Source organism: Protopterus annectens, chromosome 2.part2, assembly GCF_019279795.1.
Source record: "Protopterus annectens isolate FY-2018-M chromosome 2.part2, PAN1.0, whole genome shotgun sequence".
NCBI lineage: Eukaryota > Metazoa > Chordata > Ceratodontiformes > Protopteridae > Protopterus > Protopterus annectens.
The window spans coordinates 646,480,780-646,501,754 of NC_056730.1; the positions used below are offsets into that span (position 1 = coordinate 646,480,780).

At 39.0% G+C, this 20,975-nt stretch overlaps 1 protein-coding gene across 1 annotated transcript in view; it reads left to right on the forward strand.

Moving 5' to 3' along the window:
• The window catches only part of ATP6V1B1 (ATPase H+ transporting V1 subunit B1), a 1,526,458-nt gene that overhangs the window by 1,492,066 nt on the left and 13,417 nt on the right, over positions 1 to 20,975 (forward strand). The window contains exon 13 of the mRNA XM_044064065.1: positions 13,386 to 13,515. Within this exon, the coding sequence (XP_043920000.1) occupies positions 13,386 to 13,515 (130 nt within the window). The remainder of the gene's footprint in view (positions 1 to 13,385; positions 13,516 to 20,975) is intronic.

The following is a 20,975-nucleotide window of genomic DNA, read 5'->3' on the forward strand; positions in this document are numbered from 1 at the left end:
CTGCAATTTAAACAATATTGTAGAAGTCGGTACATTTAAAATAGTTAATCTGATATATTTTTGTTCTTTTTCCATCAGAATGCATCCTAAAAGCTAAATGACTGCTGCTGTTATATAGCTGCTCTTTCCATACCCAAAATTATTTTCAGTGTGCTCTGGTTTATTTTTTGTTTACATGGCTTCAAGTGTATTAACATTTTATTCTTCAGAGAGAGTAGTATTGCCCAGGCAAGGACACCCAAATCTTTCTAATCCATATGACTGATTTGTTGTGGCAGTAACATAGTGTTATTAGTAGCAGTAACAGTTTCACAGTAGTTGCAGGCACTCAGAAACAAATAAAGTCAGATGTTGACGAAGCCATCAGCAAGATGTTTGGTCTGAAATGCTGGCTGTACAAACTGTTTATGGTTTGGCCACATGGAAATGGTTTTTGAACAGTGAAAAAGAAACCTATAGCACCCCCTTTCACTTCAAATACAGTTAATCTACCAGTGTCACAAAGTAGGCCAAAGAACTTGTCAGTGCTCACTGTGTGCCCTCAGAACTCATTTGCTGTGTCCCGTATCACTGGAACAGAAAAGAAAGTACAAAATGGCAGACTAATAATGAGGGTACAGTGAAGGCTCTACCCCCTGTTTGCTTACATTGTGAGATTTTTTTTATTTTTATTATTTAGTGTACTGGAAATTGTTTTGAATATAAACTTGTTGGTGAGGTACCGTTCTAAGAGTATTGATGATGAAAACTAGGTAGAGGATTGAAAATGTGAGTGCTGTATTGGAAAATGATATTACTATTGCCAAAGAGTGAAATGTTGAGGTGGTGGATGCTTTGAACCCTCCTTCCCACAGTATAAATGAGCCAGAAAAGAAAAAAAGGAGCAAGGGAAACAGTAGATTCATGTTTTGATGGAATTAGCATGGGTTAAAGAAAGACAAGTAGATCAGAAAGACAAAGCACATTGGACAATGTTTGCATTATATGAATACCTGAAAAAGACGTAGCATGGTAAAATGGACTTTAGTGTGTATGATCAAGATTAAAACTAAAGAAGTTCATAGACTGTTTTCTGTGGGTCCAGTGTTCATTGCTATACCTGATTTTGCCATTGCTGTGAGGCCATTTACAAGACTGGGGACTAGCAACTTCTTTTGAGTGTTGCTTTCAGTGGGTTTTGACCAATGTCACAGTGAGGAGCATTAACGTCACCGCACAGCAAGCAGGTTCTTCAGTTTGGTTCTTGATCGGGGTGTCATCTGTGTAAGGTCTACATGTCCTATTGATTATGTTGATTTTCTCTTGCTGCTTTGGTTTCTTTCTTTCTCACAAAGACATGAGGTAAATGGATTAGAAATTGTAAGTTGTCCATGGGGGGTACTTGTGTGAGAGAGAGAGAGACTCTATGTGAGAAAGAAAAAGAGAGAGAGAAAGAAAGAGAGAGAGAGAGATGCAGAAAAAAAAGACTGGGCATTTGCTTCTCTTCCCTGCCTGCCTGCTAAATTCTGCAGATGGCAGTAGCTGATCATAAGGTCACTGTAGGAGTCAGATGCAGCTAGCAGCACTGGATGGATGGATTCCATTCAGACCTCTAGAAAATTGATGCAAATTTCAGTTTCCAAGCCAGACTGTGAATTAAGAAAGATAAAGTGTAATATGCTGTACCCAGTTATATTCTTAGTTTCATTTCAAAGAAGATTGAAGACTTCTACAAATTCCTTGGAAGCACTTGTGGCTATTCCAGAATATGTCCCTGCTCAACTGCAGCATACAGAGATTGCAGCAGAAGCATATGATATATCTCCTCTGGTAGATACTTTCATTGAGGTTGCCACTAATAAACGTCAAGTATTCAGAAGGTCTATAGGTAGAATTTGTTATCCAGTGTTAAGAACTTGTATTGTACAATAACAGAAGGCAGCCCATAGTGTAGTAAAGCAAGCAGGGTGAACTAGGGACATATTGTGATTGTAGTGTGCAATTTGTACATGTTGGCATTTTTTTTAAGAGTGATATTTATTTAACATTTGCTTACCAGGAAAGTCTGACTTAGAGCAAGCCAGTTTTCAGCAGAAGCCCGGGGAGAAGCACTCTAGATGCATGCCTTTGTAACATGAGAGGAAACAACAGCACCCAGAGCAAACCCACATGAATGCAGGGAGGACATGCAGACTCTGCACAGAAGGCATCCCAGCCAAGAATCGAACTAGAATTTTTCTTGCTGTGAGATGACAATGTTAACCGCTGCACCACTGCACTGTCCATTATAGATATAGTATAGAAATGTTTAATTTTATAATATTTAAACTGACTTAGAGAACTGTAAACTGCCCTGGCTCAAATATTAGAAGTGAGGGGAAGTAATGAAGTTCTGTGTTCTGTGATGGTTTATGTTACCATATAATGGTTACCACATGTTAAGAAGTTAATTTTGGTTGCTGAAGTTGTTTAACAGTGATAGACATGTAGTGAAACATCATAGTAGTTTACAGAGCTGCAATGATAGTGGCTTATAAGGTATGAGTAGTCTTTTAATGTGGTTGGGAATCCCTGGCTATTTTTTCTTCACCCTTGCCTGCTCATCTTCAGGTTTGCCTTCAGTTGGTCCTCCTTCACCTTGTGGGTGAGAGCTGATTACCAGAAGCATCATTCACACAGCCCTTGGTATTTTGTTTTGAAAATCCCTATGTGGGCACTTACATCATCACAGGAGCAGACTGCACTCTCCTCAAGGCATGTAATACACAGACACACACACACACGCGCACACATGCACACACACACACACACACACACACACACACACACACACACACACACACACACACACACACACACACACACACACACACACACACACACACACACACACACACACACACACATCCATATATGCACGCATACACATACACAGAGACATACCCATGCACCCACTCAGACACCACACACACACACACACACACACACACACACACACACACACACACACACACACACACACACACACACACACACACACACATACACACAGACATACCACATGCACACACACACAGACACACACACACACACACACACACACACACACACACACACACACACACACACACACACACACACACACACACACACACACACACACCCTGAGAGCTACCTTCATCAGCCTGGGATAGCCAACACCAGGGCCCCTGGTCTTGTAGCTATTGTGCATATGTGAGCACATAGCAAAGCCAACATAAGCTGCTCACTCCCACCCTCCCCTGCCTGACTTTTCCAGAGCCTGAGCCACTAATTGATCTCAGGTTCCCTGTGTCATAGTTAAGGCTATATCCCTGTATGTCATAATGCCTGGCTATTTTAATATTTAGTTAGCAATCCACTGAAAAGGCATAAATCATAATGATGGGCTTTAGTTCTGTTATTATTTATGGAATAAGATGCAGTTTGGATTAAACTTACTATAACTGATGCTAATAGAATCTGCTCTTGAAGAGGTTAAAAGGACTTTTTATTAGTTACTGGATGAGATTTATTACTTGGATTTTTTTCTCAGGAGATCTTTAGAAAAAGGAAGAAGTAAATTCTATAGAATGAAATGGAATTTGTTAGAACACTACATATCAAATAATGTTTAGCAAGAAGATGTGGTTTAAGGGAGGGCAGGAATTGAGCAATTTATGTAATGTGGGAGTGAATAATAATTGTTGAATACAAAACACGTATACTGCATGAAAAATATTGCTATGGCTTGTGTCTCTTCTATTAACATATGTATACCTATATCAGTGTCTAAAATGGGATTTAAGGACTGGTTAATGAGTTAGCTATCGTAACCAGGAAGAACAGGGTGATGGGATATGTGAGGAAATTAAGCCTTCAGTTATGAATTCTCAAGAAAGGCATTTGCTTGGACAGTATTTTTCAGACATGGTAGCTTTGGTAGGTTAGGTAATGTTACAGTTACAGTATGTTAGACCCTTTGGACCCCAGTCTAGCACTGATATTGATAAACTCAAAAGCATTCTCACAGTTCACAACTGGAACCATATGGTCTCCTGACATGACCTCAATGGATCAGCCATAAGCCTGATCAACTTTCTTCTCCAGCTGCAAGACTATTTTTCCTATTTATTCACCTGCTTTATAAAATCATCAAAACTGGATGGCTATCCACCATACTGAACCATCTTCTCATTCTAAGGAATGAAATGTGACAAAAAGGAAACAATCCCTAAAACTGGAACTCGTAAACAAAGACATTGGTAATCTCCAAACTCTGGACCCTACCTAGTTTGGATTTGTAAAAGGCAGATCATGTCTCCTAAACCTGATTGACTTCTTTGAAGCAGTCACCAAAGCCATAGATGAGGGTAAAATGGTTCTCACAGCTTATCTAGATCTCGCCAAGGCTTTCAACACCATCCCCCACTCTGGAATTATAGATAAGCTTGCTAAACTAGGTATAAATCCCTATGTCATAAGATGGGTTGCCAACTGGCTCACGGACAGAACCCACATTGTGAAAGTAGCGGATTCCTAATCCAGCATCAGACCAGTGACAAGTGGAGTACCACAGGGTTCAGTTCTAGGTCCTCTCCTGTTTGGTATCTACTTCTCTGAAGTGCAGGCCAACACAAAAGGTCTTTGGCTAACAAAGTTTGCAGATGACTGCAAACTAGGAGCCATAATCAAAACTCCTAACGATGTGGACAAACTACAAAAGGGCCTCACTGAGACAGATACCTGGTGTCAAAGCCATGGCCTAAAGCTCAATGCCAAAATGTGTATTGTCATCCCCTTTGGTAAAAACTCTGTACCCATGAACTACCACATAGCTGGTAGTCTACTTAATGCCGAAAATGTGATAAGAGACCTTGGGACACAGGTAGACAGTCGTCTCTCCTTTGATAATCACATTGCCACAGTGGTCAGGAAATCCTTCTACGTGGCTCATCTCATCACAAAAAGATTCTCATCCAGAAAAAAAGAGGTCATTGTTCCACTCTACTCATCACTCATTAGACCCATTATAGAGTACAATGCCCCTTTTAGTATGTACCTCACAAGACATCTACAACAACTGGAAAGACCACAGAAATACCTCACAAAGAAGATTACTGGCCTCAAACAGATGCCCTATGCAGACAGTCTCAAAAAACTACAGCTTTACTCCATCGCATATTGCCTACTCAGGGGGGATCTCTGCCTAACATACAAAGCTATGTCAAACCCAGAGCTGTTGGACATGCTCCACTTAAAGAAATCCCAATCCCTTCGAGCCACACACTCTAGAGACCTAAACCTTGTCACCACAATACACAGAACATGCTGGAGGGATACATTCCTGTCCCAGAGACTTCCCATACTCTGGAACAGACTACCTATCTATGTCAAACAGAGCTCCTCATCAGCACTCTTCAAGAAAAATCTTGATGATTGGATGGGAAATGGGAAATTCACCCCGGGGATCACTTCTGAGGCTCTGCTCGACAGGGGCACAGGAAAATAAATTTTTTTGGTGGCGAAAGCCAGGGTACATTGTTTGGCTAGGCTTGTATGGGCCCTAGGGCCGATAGCCTAGTACCTACCTATGAACCTATGAACCTTTGAGATTCCTTTAGAGTCTTATGTATCTTAGCCAAGTAGTCTATTTGAAGGCACGAAGGTGACCTTCAAACAAAGAAACATATCACTTTTTTACATTTCCGCCAAACACTTTTCAAAAGATGTTAACTTTTTACAGAAATAAAACTTCTTCATGACACCCTGTCTATAAACACTGTTCAATATGGCATAACAAAAATTTCCCCAGATTTCCTTAAAGAATTTAGCATCTTCTCACCAGTAAATTCCATACCCCCTGCAGATCATGAATTATCCATCCCTCTACCACCATTCATCCCCTTTATCCACATCAAACACATATGACCCAAAAAAAGTATACTGTACTCAAACATATTCCCACAGACACTGTTCTGGATCTGATAATATAAGCCCCTGGTTCATATATCACTGCAGAGATTGCCTATGTCTTCTTCTCACACACGCACACACACATTATATATGTGTATTCCACAATCCCTAGACTCGAAATCCCGAGGACAAGAATCTCGAGATTGCGGAATATCGAACATTAAAAAAAAAAGTAAAACATCCAACAAACTGTTCTAACCTGTATGCAGGGGGGCAAGCCCCCCCTGCACCACCCAAGTGGGGGGCTGTACCCCCCACACCCCCTACAACTTAAATATACCAACTCCGAAATCGCACTACAATGGAGTGAACAGCAAAGTTCCCATTCTGCACTGTACGGCAATCCCCATTCACTACTTTTGAGATTCCGCAATCTGAAGATTCTGGTCCTCAGGATTTCTAGTCTTGGGATTGTGGAATTTCGATATTCCGTAGTGATCATATATATATATATATATATATATATATATATATATATATATATATATATATATATATGTGTGTGTGTGTGTGTGTGTGTGTGTGTGTGTGTATAGCCCCATCCCCTCCTTGGAAGAAGCATTGGTTTTCCTGGTTTCCGCTAAGAAATTGCATCAACTCCATGTGCCTCTGAATGCAGTATAACCTCCCCATCCCTGGTTAAGGGAAGCAAGCCAAATTCCTTCACTTCTTCTCCCTCTGTGCCTGGCTCTTCCAGTGCTGGTACTACTAACCAAACCCCAGTCACCTGGGTTACAATAAGGGCTCTAAACCCCTCTGCCACACAACTAAGCAGTTAATCAATATTATTTGAATATTTCTAGCTTGAAAGGTGTTTTTCAACTGGATAACTTTCCTATCTTTCACTCATGACAAACAGCAATAATATCTTAAATATGTAACATCAAGAACCTTATTAATCGAAAAAAGTTAAAATACTATGACAAAACTCAAAGGCATTTATATAAAATATACAGCACAAGCTAAAATAATGACTCGAGACGGTTGATTAATCTCTAAATCATGCTTTAACCATCTTAATAAATAAGTTAACAAACAATTGCCTAACCACTGGTATTAAGCCTGAATCCAGCTAGAGAACCTAAACTACAATGTAGTAGTTGAATAACTCCAAAACACATGCCACATTCAGATAACTGTTTTGTATTTCCTTTCTTTGGAGCAAATCTTTACCATAGCTCTCAGATGTAAAGAATTTTGCAGAAAGTTTCAATTTTCAGTCTGTTCCTCACAAAATGTTTTTTTTTTTTTCTGGCAAATTGTTGAGGATTGAAGTCAGTAAATAACATCAGGCATTTAAGAGTCAGACTTAATATCCTTCAGAAACTGCATTCTATTGCAAAACCTGTTCTTCTATCAACAGTCTTAGTTCTAAGAGTAATATTTAAAAATTGGCCTTATTTTTGAGTCTTTGTCCCACTATTATTTTAAGCTTTGTCCAGAATTATTGTGCTAAGAAGCTGAGAGATGTACGTCTGCTACAGGTAAAGACTGTGATTACTTATACTTCAACTAAGGGGACTCTGGACAGAGCTGCTTGTAATTAGCAGGAAAGAAAGCCTTTTGTCAGGCATCTCACCAAAGATGGAATGAATTGCTAGTCATTAAAAGGATCATTGCTATCCAGTCAGTGTGCAAGCAGAAGCTGACAGCCTTATGTGTCATCTACATGTTGTAAATATAGCTGGTATTGTTGTTAAAGTAATGTGCATAGCACTGCCTAAGAAACACATGTGAAATAGAAATGATAACTCATGCCACACAAATTCAGAATACTTATTTCAAACAGGATAATCATCTACAGCTCCCCGACTCTGTAGCTGAACCACTGAACTACACTTCTGTACATGGTATACAGTAGAGTGCATTCATACTTCAGCAAGCTATAGTTTCTGCTTGTATTTTACAATTCAGAAGTAACAATAGATAATTGATGCTAACAGCTCAGATGGCTTAGTGGTAACTTGCTGTGGCTATGGTGTGCAGGATCCTGGGTTTGAGACTTGCAAGGGATGATTATTTTGGGAGGTTGGCCTAATAGTTAAGGTGTTTGCCTTACAAACATAAGGTACAGGGTTTGAGTCTCACAGGGGATAATTAGCTAGGCTTAAAATGGCTCACAAAGGCAGTTAGCCTAGCACTAATCTATGAACCTAACAACTCCAAACATTTCATAGTTTATGATATTTGGTATCGAAGAGTAGTAGAGTCTTTAATGTGTACTGCCTTGACTTATATTGGCTCACTATATTTATAATATTGTTTCTGTTCTTTTTCCACACTATTATATTATATTTCTATGTACATCCTACTAGCATGGGTAATTGCTGAAAGTGACCTCCAGTGTATATTATCTAACTGACTAACAAACAGATAAATGGGTAAAAACAAATAAGTTCCAAGATACAGTATCTATCTGTCTATCTATATGATTCTCTCTCTCTCTCTCTCTCTATATATATATATATATATATATATATATATATATATATATATATATGCTTCTCCTCAAAATGACTGAACGTTTGTCATGTCTCAGTGAAAAAACAGCATTAAAAAGTTTGAACACACAGAATACAAAATGCCCCAAATATCCACCACCCTGCACCAATTTGGTATTGGGTGCTAACCCTAACGCTGTCCCTTCCCCCAAATCTAACTTTGCACCCTACCTTAATAAAAACTTTCCTGTAATACTGACACTACATAAGACACACTCAGACATACAAACATGCACAAACACACACTAACAACACTACAGCCATACCCTATCCTAACCCTTGCCCTAACCTTAAAATACATACACTCGCACTCAAGCATACAAAACCTATCCCCTCACCTGTCCCTCATCCTAACCCTGACTCTCACATGCATCAGCATTCTGACACCCTCCAGCCCCATTTACCTTTCTCAGTGAAATATTTCCATGTCACTATCCCTCACACTTGCCAACCAAACAGACATTCGAAATGACGGAAACGATCTATAAAAATAGATAGAAATATATATATATATATATATATATATATATATATATATATATGTATATATATATATATATATATATATATATATATATATATATATATATATATATATATATATATATATATATATATATATATATCACTTAGTTTACAGTATAGAAAGATCAACACTACTATGAAGGTGGTGGGAGATAGAGAAAAACAGAATGAAGAAGGAAAATGCAAAGATAGTTGCTAATGTGGCAAGGTATAAAATAGAGTAAAATAAAGTAGGTTAACATGTTTGATTACAAATCATGCCTATCCCAACCAGGTGAGTTTTTCCAGTGAATCATTTGTCTTTCAAGTGTATTATTTTCTTTAGAAGAATACCAAAATCACACCACCCACCATATTCAGATGAAACATTAAACAGATAAAAGTTGCTTGTTTCATATAGCACAGTTTTTGATTAAACATCCTGAGGCTAGCAGCCTGTGCTTGAGAAAACTGCTACTCTATTATAAGACTTGGATGAATGGCAAAAATGAAACAAGCTACCATCCTAAAATAAGAAGCCTGCTAGGTTTATTATAATTCCAGTGCTAAGGATGTGACACTTGAAGCTATAGGAGTTTACTTATTATTTATTAAAGTCAGAATTGTTAGTATTCATGGCACCCAAAGAAATGGTTAACAAAAGGCTACAATAGTTGAAAATAAAACCAGTGGCCAAGATTCAGAGGTGATTAGCACACAATGTAACACAAATTAGTGTGGTTAGTGGCAGCGGGTAGGGTGTAACTGATTTGAAGACACAGCATGATCATACAAGAGGCAAAATAGCACACTATACAGTGCATGCTACAGTCTGTTTAATGACATAGAAGTGTACATGCCCACACACATGATGAAGAGTATGTAAATCATGATAACCAAAATGATGGACTTATCCAGAAAGAGATAAACAGGCATGCACCACTGTCACACATATCCATTGAAGAGCATGTAAATCATGATAACCAAAAGGGTGGACTTATCCAGAAACAGATAAACAGGCATGCACCACTGTGACACATATCCATTGAAGAGTATGTAAATCATGATAACCAAAATGGTGGACTTATCCAGAAACAGATAAACAGGCATGCACCACTGTGACACATATCCATTGAAGAGTATGTAAATCATGATAACCAAAATGGTGGACTTATCCAGAAACAGATAAACAGGCAATGTAAATCATGACCAAAAAATGTGGGACTTATCCAGAAACAGATAGACAGGCATGCACCACTGTGACACATATCCATTGAAGAGTATGTAAATCATGATAACCAAAATGGTGGACTTATCCAGAAACAGATAAACAGGCATGCACCACTGTCACACATATCCATTGAAGAGTATGTAAATCATGATAACCAAAATGGTGGACTTATCCAGAAACAGATAAACAGGCATGCACCACTGTGACACGTATCTATTTTAATCACTGATGTACATGATGGGAGCAGTATTAGGTTTAGTAGCAGCATGTGCTAACAGCCTCCATTGGAACCATTGTCCACAGTATTGTCTGCCTTGCTCAGATGCACCATTGGAGGAGATACAGACAGCACCTACCAATGCACATAGCAGCAGACTGTGGACTTTTTTGTGTGTACTAGCTGAACAATGTCCCTCAAAAGTAAAGTAGAAAGGGATGCATTGCATGTCTGTTCATCTGAATACTAAGATATTTGTAGTCTTAACCATCATAGCTACAGGGACCCTTCCAAGATCTAATGGAGAAACATTATGTATGTTGTAGGCATCAACCACACAAATTCTAAACCATTTCTTTGACATTATGCTACAGTATGTGGAAAAGCATATGTGCTCCTCAGGACTGCAGAAGATGCAGCTATCACCATGCAAATATTTTTTATGACATAACCCATTTCTCTGAGGTCATGAGAGCCATAGTCTGCACAAACATTGCCACAAAGGCCCCAGCTGTTCTGCAAGACTTGTATTCCATCAGCAAAAAAGGCTTCCACTCCCTGGACTACAGGGGTGTGTAATACATACCCAGATCATTATTTAAACTGTTTTAATGCACTACCCAGACAGTTCACATGATTCCCATATTTGACATATATCCAACCTATACCAGAGGTTCCAGTGAGAGGGCTTCTCATGGGGGCCATCTGGTTGTTAGGTGCACACACATACTAGATAGATCTGTGCACGTGGGTACCATGCAAGTGGGGAGCAGGCCCAATATAATACGTTGCTTGTTGTATACTGCATGCAATGCAGGTAGTGTACTAGAGCCCTGGGAAATGACGTCCCCACCCCAACTTAAAGCCACCAGAATATAAAGGAAATGTCCTATATCATAGTCTATGCATAAATATGAAGTATAGTGGAGCACATCTTCTGCCTAATGAACAGATGCTTCCATTGTCTAGACATGTCAGGAGGAGCACTGCAGTGCTGTCCAATCACCAGCAGCAAACTTTTTCTTGTATGTGTCATGTTTCACCATATAGCACTGTGCAAACAAATAGAGCAGCAAATTAATATTGTGGCAAAGCCTTTCATGGCATTTATAGCAGCAACAGAAGGACATGGTAGAGAGTCAAGGGAGTAACACGCAGCAGCAGTACCACAGCTGATGCAGACGTGGGCATAGTATATTGATGTACTGTCAAAGAAATAGTGTCTGGGCCACAACTATGTGCAATAACACATGCAATAGAGTATAAAATGATGCATGCTTCATCACACTGAAGCTATGCAAGGTAATGCATAGATTGGTCAGACTGTGCATTAGTCATCACCATATCCACATGGGTTAGGGGTGGGTAGGGTACAGTCATTATGCCTTACAGCATTGGATGGATATAGTGACAGATGAGTGTAATACTGTGAGATGGACTAGGTTCATGTATGGAACACAGCTATGTACAATAGAAGGTTGAGGTGAGTCAAAGATAATGTCATCCAGTGGTGAGGTCAAGCTGCCATGAAATGCCTATTGGTGGTGTCCACTGTGTTGGCTATCAGAGAATGGGGTTTGGGCCACACAATGGCTGCCAGGTCTACCTCTGAAAAACTGTGTAAAGGGGGACAATGGTTTCCCTTTTGAACATAACTTGGAGTGGTCACTGGTGCTCTCCAGGCCTGCGCATCAGGAGGAAGGTGAATGCTCTCTGAAAATGGATTAGAAGATCTACTCTGTTCTGATGTCATCAAATGTGGAGGCTCCTGGCTGCTGAAGCATGCCGGCAACTGGATGCCCACCTCATGTGGAGCATCTCCTGGCATGGCTTGGGGAGTCACATGACAGACAGGTCCCTCCTATCAGTTCATAAACCAGCCCATAACATTGGATATGCAGGTAAGTGATGCCAGGGGTTTGTTGCATTTGAACCAGTCTGGCATCCAGCCTTGCTAGGAACATACTCAATCCCTATCATGGTGTTTCCCTCCCTTATATTTCATTCCATCTTCCACTGACCAACACCTTCTAGTCACCCCTTGTCAGCCTTCTGTATGCCTGTGTCTATCCACTGTCCTTCTTATCTATTGTCTTTAAAGTGACTTTGTCTGTCTGAGCCTTTGTTCAGTGTTTGCCTGTTTGATTGTGTTACACACTCTTTTTCCCCTCTATCCTATCCACAGCCACCCTTTATTACCTTCTCCATCTTGCAAAGGGACTCTTTCCTTCTTTCCCCTGCAGAAATAAATAAGCACATAACTAAATAAAAAAAATAAATAAGTAAAAATGTACATTTCCCCAATTTTCATGCCAATGTGAGTTTCCCTTTGCTTGTTGTTCTCCCCTTTCTGCATTCCTTTTTACCCAATTTCCTCTCCATTAATATGATGAATATGGTTGGCACTTTGTTGAACAAACACCCCACAGTGGTCTGTCTATTGGTCACTATATTCCCCTTCCTGTGCCACACAAGCATGAGATACAGCTATGTGGTGCTGCCTTGTGAGCATGACATTGCATTAACTTGGCCATGTTAGCCTGCTTTCTTTATGATGTCCATCACATCAGTCATGCTGCCTAATATAACACTGCTCCAGTACTGCTTTTTCCATTGTATCTTACTTGTCTTTAATGATATGGCCCTTTATTTAGACTGCAGTTCTATTCATTGCCTAATACATGTCTAATTAGCTCTGTGTCTTTTCACACAGTGACCTTCTTAAAAGTTATCACGTCATGCCTGTGCAGCACTTATCTATGAATCCCTGCAGGTATTGCCAGAGTTTTTTACCTTAAAGAAATTAACTTGGCTGATGTATTTTACTACTTAACACTGTACAATTGTAATGTCATTTTGTCTGAATAAATGTTTATGCTTTTTTCCAATCTGGAAATGCTTTTGTGTGAAGTTTGTGACTGCATACACCTTTATTTCTAACTGTTTTCTTCCTAAACAGTATGCCTGCTATGCCATTGGTAAGGATGTCCAAGCAATGAAAGCTGTGGTGGGAGAGGAGGCCTTAACAGCTGATGACCTACTATATCTGGAGTTTCTCACAAAGTTTGAAAGACAGTTCATTGCTCAGGGTAAGCTGACCGAAAAAAATAAAACTGAAATATTATATAAATAATAAACATTTAAAAATGTTAATTCTATAATCCACTGCATCACAGAAAAACAATTTTGATGGTCTCAAATCTCAGTATCTATGGGGTGTCTGGTAACATGCCATCCTCCTGAAAAAAATGCATCTTGAAGTTGTATTGCACATGTCAGAGATTGCAAGCATGCAGATATGTCTTGTAAAACACCTGCGGTCTTGTAATGTATTACTATAGTTATTATTTAACCAATATGTGGCCATGTATAATTGTGATACTTTGGGTTTCTCAGCATGATGATTTAATAGCACAGAGGCAATGAAGATGTTTGAATAAACAACACGATGTCTATATTCTGAATGAACTCTGTAGAAAGTGTACCACATGTTATGCAGCTTTCTGTACCTTGATCGTTAATAATTAAAGCTACATACAAAATATATCTAGTTTTCGTCTTATGTTTCCCTCTCTCTCTCTCTCTATATATATATATATATATATATATATATATATATATATATATATATATCAGAGCTGTTACTTACCTACTATATAGTCAACAGCAGTTAAGGTGACAAAACAGCTGACTGATATTTGTGTGAGATCTCGACATCATTGGGGTTAGGGAATACGCCCTTTCCCCGGTATTGTGTGATCTTTGAGCCATAATGTATGATTAGCAAAAAACATAAAGCCCTACATAAACCACTGGATTGTTGGCTGGCTAACAGACAGGACCCAGGAAGTCAGAATGGGTCAGACCACCTTCACCAACAGACCAGTCACCAGTGGAGTACCCAGGGGCTCCATGCTGGACCTGTTCCTATTTGGCATCTGCTTCTTGGAAGTCAAAGCCAATGTTCAAGGCCTCTGGTTCACAAAGTCTGCAGATGACTGTAAATTAATAGCTAGTATAGATTCCTCCTAAGAACACCAACATCTTGCAAGAGGGTTTAACACAAACAAATGACTGGTGCTAAAGCCACGGCCTAAAACTCAATGACAAAAAAATGCATTATAATGCCATTTGAGAAACTATTAACTCAAGTTAATTACTCCATTGATAAAACAGCTCTAAAAGTCAATCCAGTAATAAAGGATCTGGTAACATATGTAGACAGCAATCTGGCCTTTGACAAGCATGTAGCTAAGATAGTATAGGTAAGGGTATAGAATCCAGGTCCAATGAACTTACAGAACCACTCTACAAGACCCTTGTCAGATCTATAATTGAATGCAATGCCCCCTTTGACATGTATCTAGCCAGACACTTGCAGCAGTTGGAATGCCCACAAAGGTTTCTCACCAGGAGAATTCAGGGCATGAATACCCTGTCCTACACTGATCATCTAAAGGCTCTGTCTCTGTATTCAGTCTCCTACAGGATGGTGGGAGGATATCTTTGCCTGGTTTACAGGGCTTCCTCAGACCCAGTCCTGATGGATTTGTTGCACATGTGCAAAACAAAAAGCATGAGAAACACTGGAATGTACTGAAGAGACAGATAGCCTCCCCATCCATGTAAAACAGAATTCATTCCTGGCCCTATTCAAATGAAACCTTGACAATTGGATGGGAAATCGTAAATTAACCCCCAGTCTGGATTCTATGTTCCTTATGGACAGAGGCCATGAATAAGAAAAGTATTACAGTAAACCCCCTACAAATCCTTAGTTACTACCTCCCTACTAACACGACCCCTATATAGACACATATGATACTTGAGGCCCAAATGGTTTAGGAGGTGTGGCTAGGCTTGTAAGAGCCCTAATGGACATTAGTCTGGTAATAATTTATGAGCGTATGAACCCATGAAGCATCATTTTCTATTTGTGTGCTCTGAGGTTAAGTCTTGCAGTATGCATAGTTCATTGTTGTCCTTTCTTGTGGGATTTTTTTTTCTGTGTGTGTGTGTGTGTGTGTGTGTGTGTGTGTGTGTGTGTGTGTGTGTGTGTGTGTGTGTGTGAACATTAGTGACATTGACATTTGGGTGTTTAGATATTTTTAAGTGCTCCCATCTATGGGTATGTCTATATAAATCGATGGATATTATATACATACACACATATCTTATGAAGTAATGTGTCTTACTTTGCAGTAATAAAAAGTATTAATCTCAGATGTATACCGAGAAGGTATTTTACATCAAAATAGTGGCTGCACTAATGCTTGACAAATGGCAATTCCTCAAGCCTCTACTCCTTAAGACTCAATTCCCTGATAATGCATGCTGACTTTTCCACTAAAAAAGCACTGTCAGGGAATTGTGCAGGCACTAACTGCTATTTCTGTGTGTTTTCTGGCTTTCTTTGTAGTGCAGACATGGAGTTGTTTATATTACTTAGGGAGTATGAGAGGTGCATCCCTCACATCTGGTAGTGTATGGGGATTTCCATCTTGCAAAAACACTGAAAACAGTGTTTTCAGGAAGTTTTTTGGCGAGTTCACGATCTAGAAGTTGAGGCTTGTGGAACTGCCATTTGTCCATTCATAGTGGAAGAATAGGCTTGTGTAAATGTTATGGCCCACAGTTGTTGTTGTGTCTTTCAGCTTTTCCCGGTTAGGGGTCGCCACAGTGGCACTCCGGTCTGCTAATGATTGGCAGTTGATTTTTACGTGCTGAGTTGCCAGCCCTGACGCACAACCTTCAATGAAGGTACGCCCATTCACGCATGTCTCCATGCAGAAGACGGTCTAGCTGAGAATCGAACCGGACAGCGTCTTACTGTGAGGCGACAACGCTACCGCAGCACCACCACCGCGGACCCGTTATAGCCCATAGTTAACCTGCATATATTTTTTATTAGGATTATAGCTCCTATGCCATTCTAGCTGGCATTGAATCACAACATATTCAGCTTATTTACAGCACAGTATTTTAATGCTGGTATATCTACAACTCGTTTCTGGAATATTGTATTGCTCTTTTCTTCTTCATAGCTTCATGCCCAGCCTACACCTTGCTTTACCATCTTTCTTAGAGGCATAGTTATATCAGGCATAAACTTTGCAAGATAATGCACAATTCCTTTCAGGACCAGCTTGCCTTCTGACTTTGGCATTTGTAGAGATGAAATATTAAATTATTATTATTACATGTATGGGGGGGGGAGTACTCAGTTTCTTATAGACCCATCCATGGAGTTCTATGTCTACCCTTTTGAGCCATGAGATATGCAGCCCTCTTTGACTTCCTGTTACTTCACAGAACAAATGGTACCTGAAATACCTGCTTAAAAAACTAAACCTTCATCAGCAGATAAAAAAGACTCATTGGTGTACTACATTTATATTCCAATGTATCTCTCACCTTTGGAAAAAATTCTACTACATATCAGAGTAGCACTCTTGTACCTTTAAAGTAAACTTAGATAACTGAATGGGCAGACTTAAGTTCTCCCCTGGTCTATCCTTGAGACTAGAGGTGACTTTTAAATTTGGGGTTTTGGCTACACTTGGGTTAGTGTGCAGATTTGCCTAGTAGTTACCTGCAAACCTAATTATATACTTTTTCCCTGTATTTCTGTAAAATATTAATCCCTTATCAAGTAGATCTTGAGCCCATTTTCAATGTGGAGGGCCAATACACATTGAGTGAGAGCCAACCAGAGAGGGCTGTCATCTGGCCACAACTTGAGGAGCTTTTGACCCTGCTTGTGTTTGGGTATTCATCTTCTGCCAGGAGGCTACCCACCTCTATTCCTATAGCCTGAGGGTCTGCCTTCCTCCTTGCAGACTAGGTTCATCCATGTTTCAGGGTGACTCTTAGTTGTCCCATCCAGGGAATTACAGGGTACTATCTCCTCTTAACAGCCTATTTTATTTATGGCATAGGCTATGGGATGTTTTGTCTCTATGCCCTTACCTCACCCACTCATAGAGATCTGAACACCTATATCACCACAGGGACGTCTTCTGTCCATCTATATGTGCTCGTATACATGATTGCTGCTTCACAAAGGCATGCACAATTATAAATGCTACCATCAGAGGCTTGGGAAGCTGCAGAGTGTGCCATCTTTGACTCTGTCTTTTGCTTTTCATGCAAGCCTCTACTAGCACTGGTGCCGAACCAGCTAGTCAGGATCCTCCACTCCCTCATCCAAGATGGGTCAGCTATATACTATTTCTTCCTGCCCTCCCCTGTGTGACTTTGAGAAACAACGAAAAAGGACTTTAAAAGAAGTTGGAAAAACTAGAGATGAAGTTAATGAGGTGTGCCCATTAATAACAAGAAAATGGTCGAAAAAGCTCTGAGTAGAATAAGGACTGTTTGTGTAGTCGATCCATTTGGCCTAAATACTTTTTTTTCTTTTTCTGTACTAGATTTTAAGTAATATAATCGAGTGTCTAGAACATTTATTTCAACAAGTATTATAACAGGGGGTTGCATCCTCAATCTAGAAAAAAAATGTTAATTCTTAAAGAATGTCATTGCACTATCTGGTCAATTGGAGTTGAAGATGAATCCACAGCTTGCTGCTGTTCCCATTACATACTCAAAAGTGTTTGTAGAAAGTGACAACAAAACAGATTGTAAAGCCATAGGAAGTGGGTTGAAGTTTTCATCTAACCAGATTTACATGATAAATGCTAACTCAGCATTTTGAATATGGTCAGAAATACTATTCAACTTGTTGTGGATGGACATGTAATTAAATAAATTACCACTGGGGGCCAGTGGTGTCCGTGTACTCAGTGTCTGTTCTGTTTGAATATCACCCTCCTTGGGTGTTATCACTTCAGACAAATATTCTCTGTGTATGATATTCTACCCCAGCATGGTGCCTGATCTTTAAAACAACTAATGCATTCAGATGGTCAGTGCCCCCCAACACAGCACATTTCTAGTCCCCTTCTTATGTTCTTCAGTATGCAGTTTCTCTGACAGCACTAAAAATTGTTAAGTGAAAGCTTCTAACAGCAGGCAGTACTGAGAGCCATATGGAGATTTCTACTGTTAAGAAGTTTTAGTATGACCCACAAATCTATGCGGTGATATGGTCCCACAGTAAATTTGGTAATAATCTGTTAGTCCAAATATAGAGTGACATAGTATCAATTTATTGAATTCCAACAGTAGACAGCCATGTGCTTATAGGTAAAGCAGTTTGAGTAAAGTGGGCTAAAATCTCAAGCATACTAAAGCACATCCACAAAAAACGTTCTAATGAAAAGGACACTCACACTCTGGGCATAAAGTCAGTTATTTAGAGATAGTATTAATAATGAAACCAGCAAGGTCCAAGGTCACGTACATAATCTTTATCATTTGAGAAGCCTGTAAACCATGCTCATTACTGCAACATCGGTAGACTAGGTGACTCAAAAATCCAAAGAGCTTAAGCTGCAAGTCTCAGTAAGATCATAGATGAAACATGCATTCCCTCAGAATACTATAGCACCATTAGCCCAAATGTAAAATCATTCCATATTCAGGTAAAAAAAGAAGATCCACAGAGTATAAGGCAAATAATCTGAAATTAAAATATGTGCTGGTAATAAAATAATCTAAAATAAAATGCATTTAGTTGTTTATGAGTAAAACAAATATCATGACTGCACACAAGTTGTACAAACAGCATATTACAGCCAGACAGACAGACAAAAGAAAAAAGCCATCAGTTCTGTGGCTCAATACTGCCAAAGCCAATAAAATGGATATTTAATCCTGAAACATAATTTTGCAATGCAAAAAATTGGAGATAACAGAGGCACAGGCTATTTTTTTCCAATGCAAGTGAAATTAAATTTCAGAAGACCCCAAAGTTATTGCATTCTATAGAAATGCATAAACACAAGCAGGATAAAACTCACAATAATGGGTGATCATGTACAACACTGGATCATATTTAAGTGCAAATCCAGAATACCAAGTGACATGTTTATCTTACTGCTGCTAAATATGAGAAAAATAAAAACGCTTTTCATTATCGTTGAGCATATCTCTCTGCTGTCTGTGACATTAATTATAAAAATTCTTAATACCAAATGCATATCATGCCCTTCAAATCTGGAACAGAGAGGAACATGGACATTTTAAGACTGAAAATGAGGAACATTCCTCGTAATGAGGTCATTTGACAGGTATGAGGAAAAATAATGGGTTTTCTACATATTACTTTTAGCTGTGCCCCTGTTTATAGAGTGAAGAAGTTCAGAGCTGTGGCTAAGATGATATGCAGCAACTCCTACATGTTATGGAACTGCCGTAACGTTCTGAGAACTATGCAAAAATACTTATGCAGTCCAGTGTTCTCCATTACTGCCTACTAATAATGTCTATGATTCAAAGTTACTACATCAAGATAAACAGAAATTTAATGAAAAACAGCCGTTCAAGCGAAGAGCAAAAGGCAGATGATAAAAATAAGAAAAAAAACTCACGAACTTGAGTTTGGAGTGGAAACGCTGCATTATTAAAAGCTCTGAAAATGAGGTAGGAACTTTTGACTCTCTCTGAGAAAGAGAGCAATCAAAAGCTGTATTCTTGTTAATTCCTGTTTGATATAAAGTCATAATTTTTAAATCATCTTGCATACTGTTTTACACAGTAGTGTGTTGCACTCCTTAGGAATTTCATTAAAAAGAGATTTAGTTATGGTTAATAGGAACCTGTCCATGGAATGGAATGATTGCACAGGGGTGTAAGGTTCCCCTAGGACTTGGAGTGCAGGACAGTTTTCAGGTTTGTAGACTATATTATGAACATTTGCTCTTTGGGTAATAGTGTGTGAGTTCTAGTCAGCCACAGCATTGTTCATTTTTTGTTAGTAGAGATTGCTGAACGTTAATGAATTTTTTACAAGAGATTATAATGGCCTCATGGATATTTCATTATATGCTGTAGATCCACTAAAGTTAGACTATTTATTATGAGATCAACAGCTCTGGACTAGCACACAGGACATAAAGTGCATTTTATAAAATGTTAAAGCTTTTTTAATGCAATGATATCATAAGTCTACTATGCCATGTTGAAATTTAAAGTTTAAACCTTACTTCTAGTTCCACAACCAGTCACAATTATATCACACTAAACATGGAAAATCAGCATAATGTCTATATTCTGAATAAAAACATTCAGGGTTTATCAGCATCAGACATACATTGCGGAGATATAGGGCATTGATAGACATAAGAATTCCATCTGTATTCTTAATTAAAAACCTTTATTTTTTGTTTTTTCTTGTGTTTGTCCATTTGTTAAGGAAAACGCTACTGATGCTGATAAACCCTGAATGTTTTTATTCAAAATATAGACATTATGCTGATTTTCCATGTTCAGTGTGATATAATTGGGACTGGTTGTGGAACTAGAAGTAAGGTTTAAACTTTAAATTTCAACATGGCATAGTAGACTTATGATATCATTGCATTAAAAAGCTTTACCATTTTATAACATGTACTTTATGTCCTGTGTGCTAGTCCAGAGCTGTTGATCT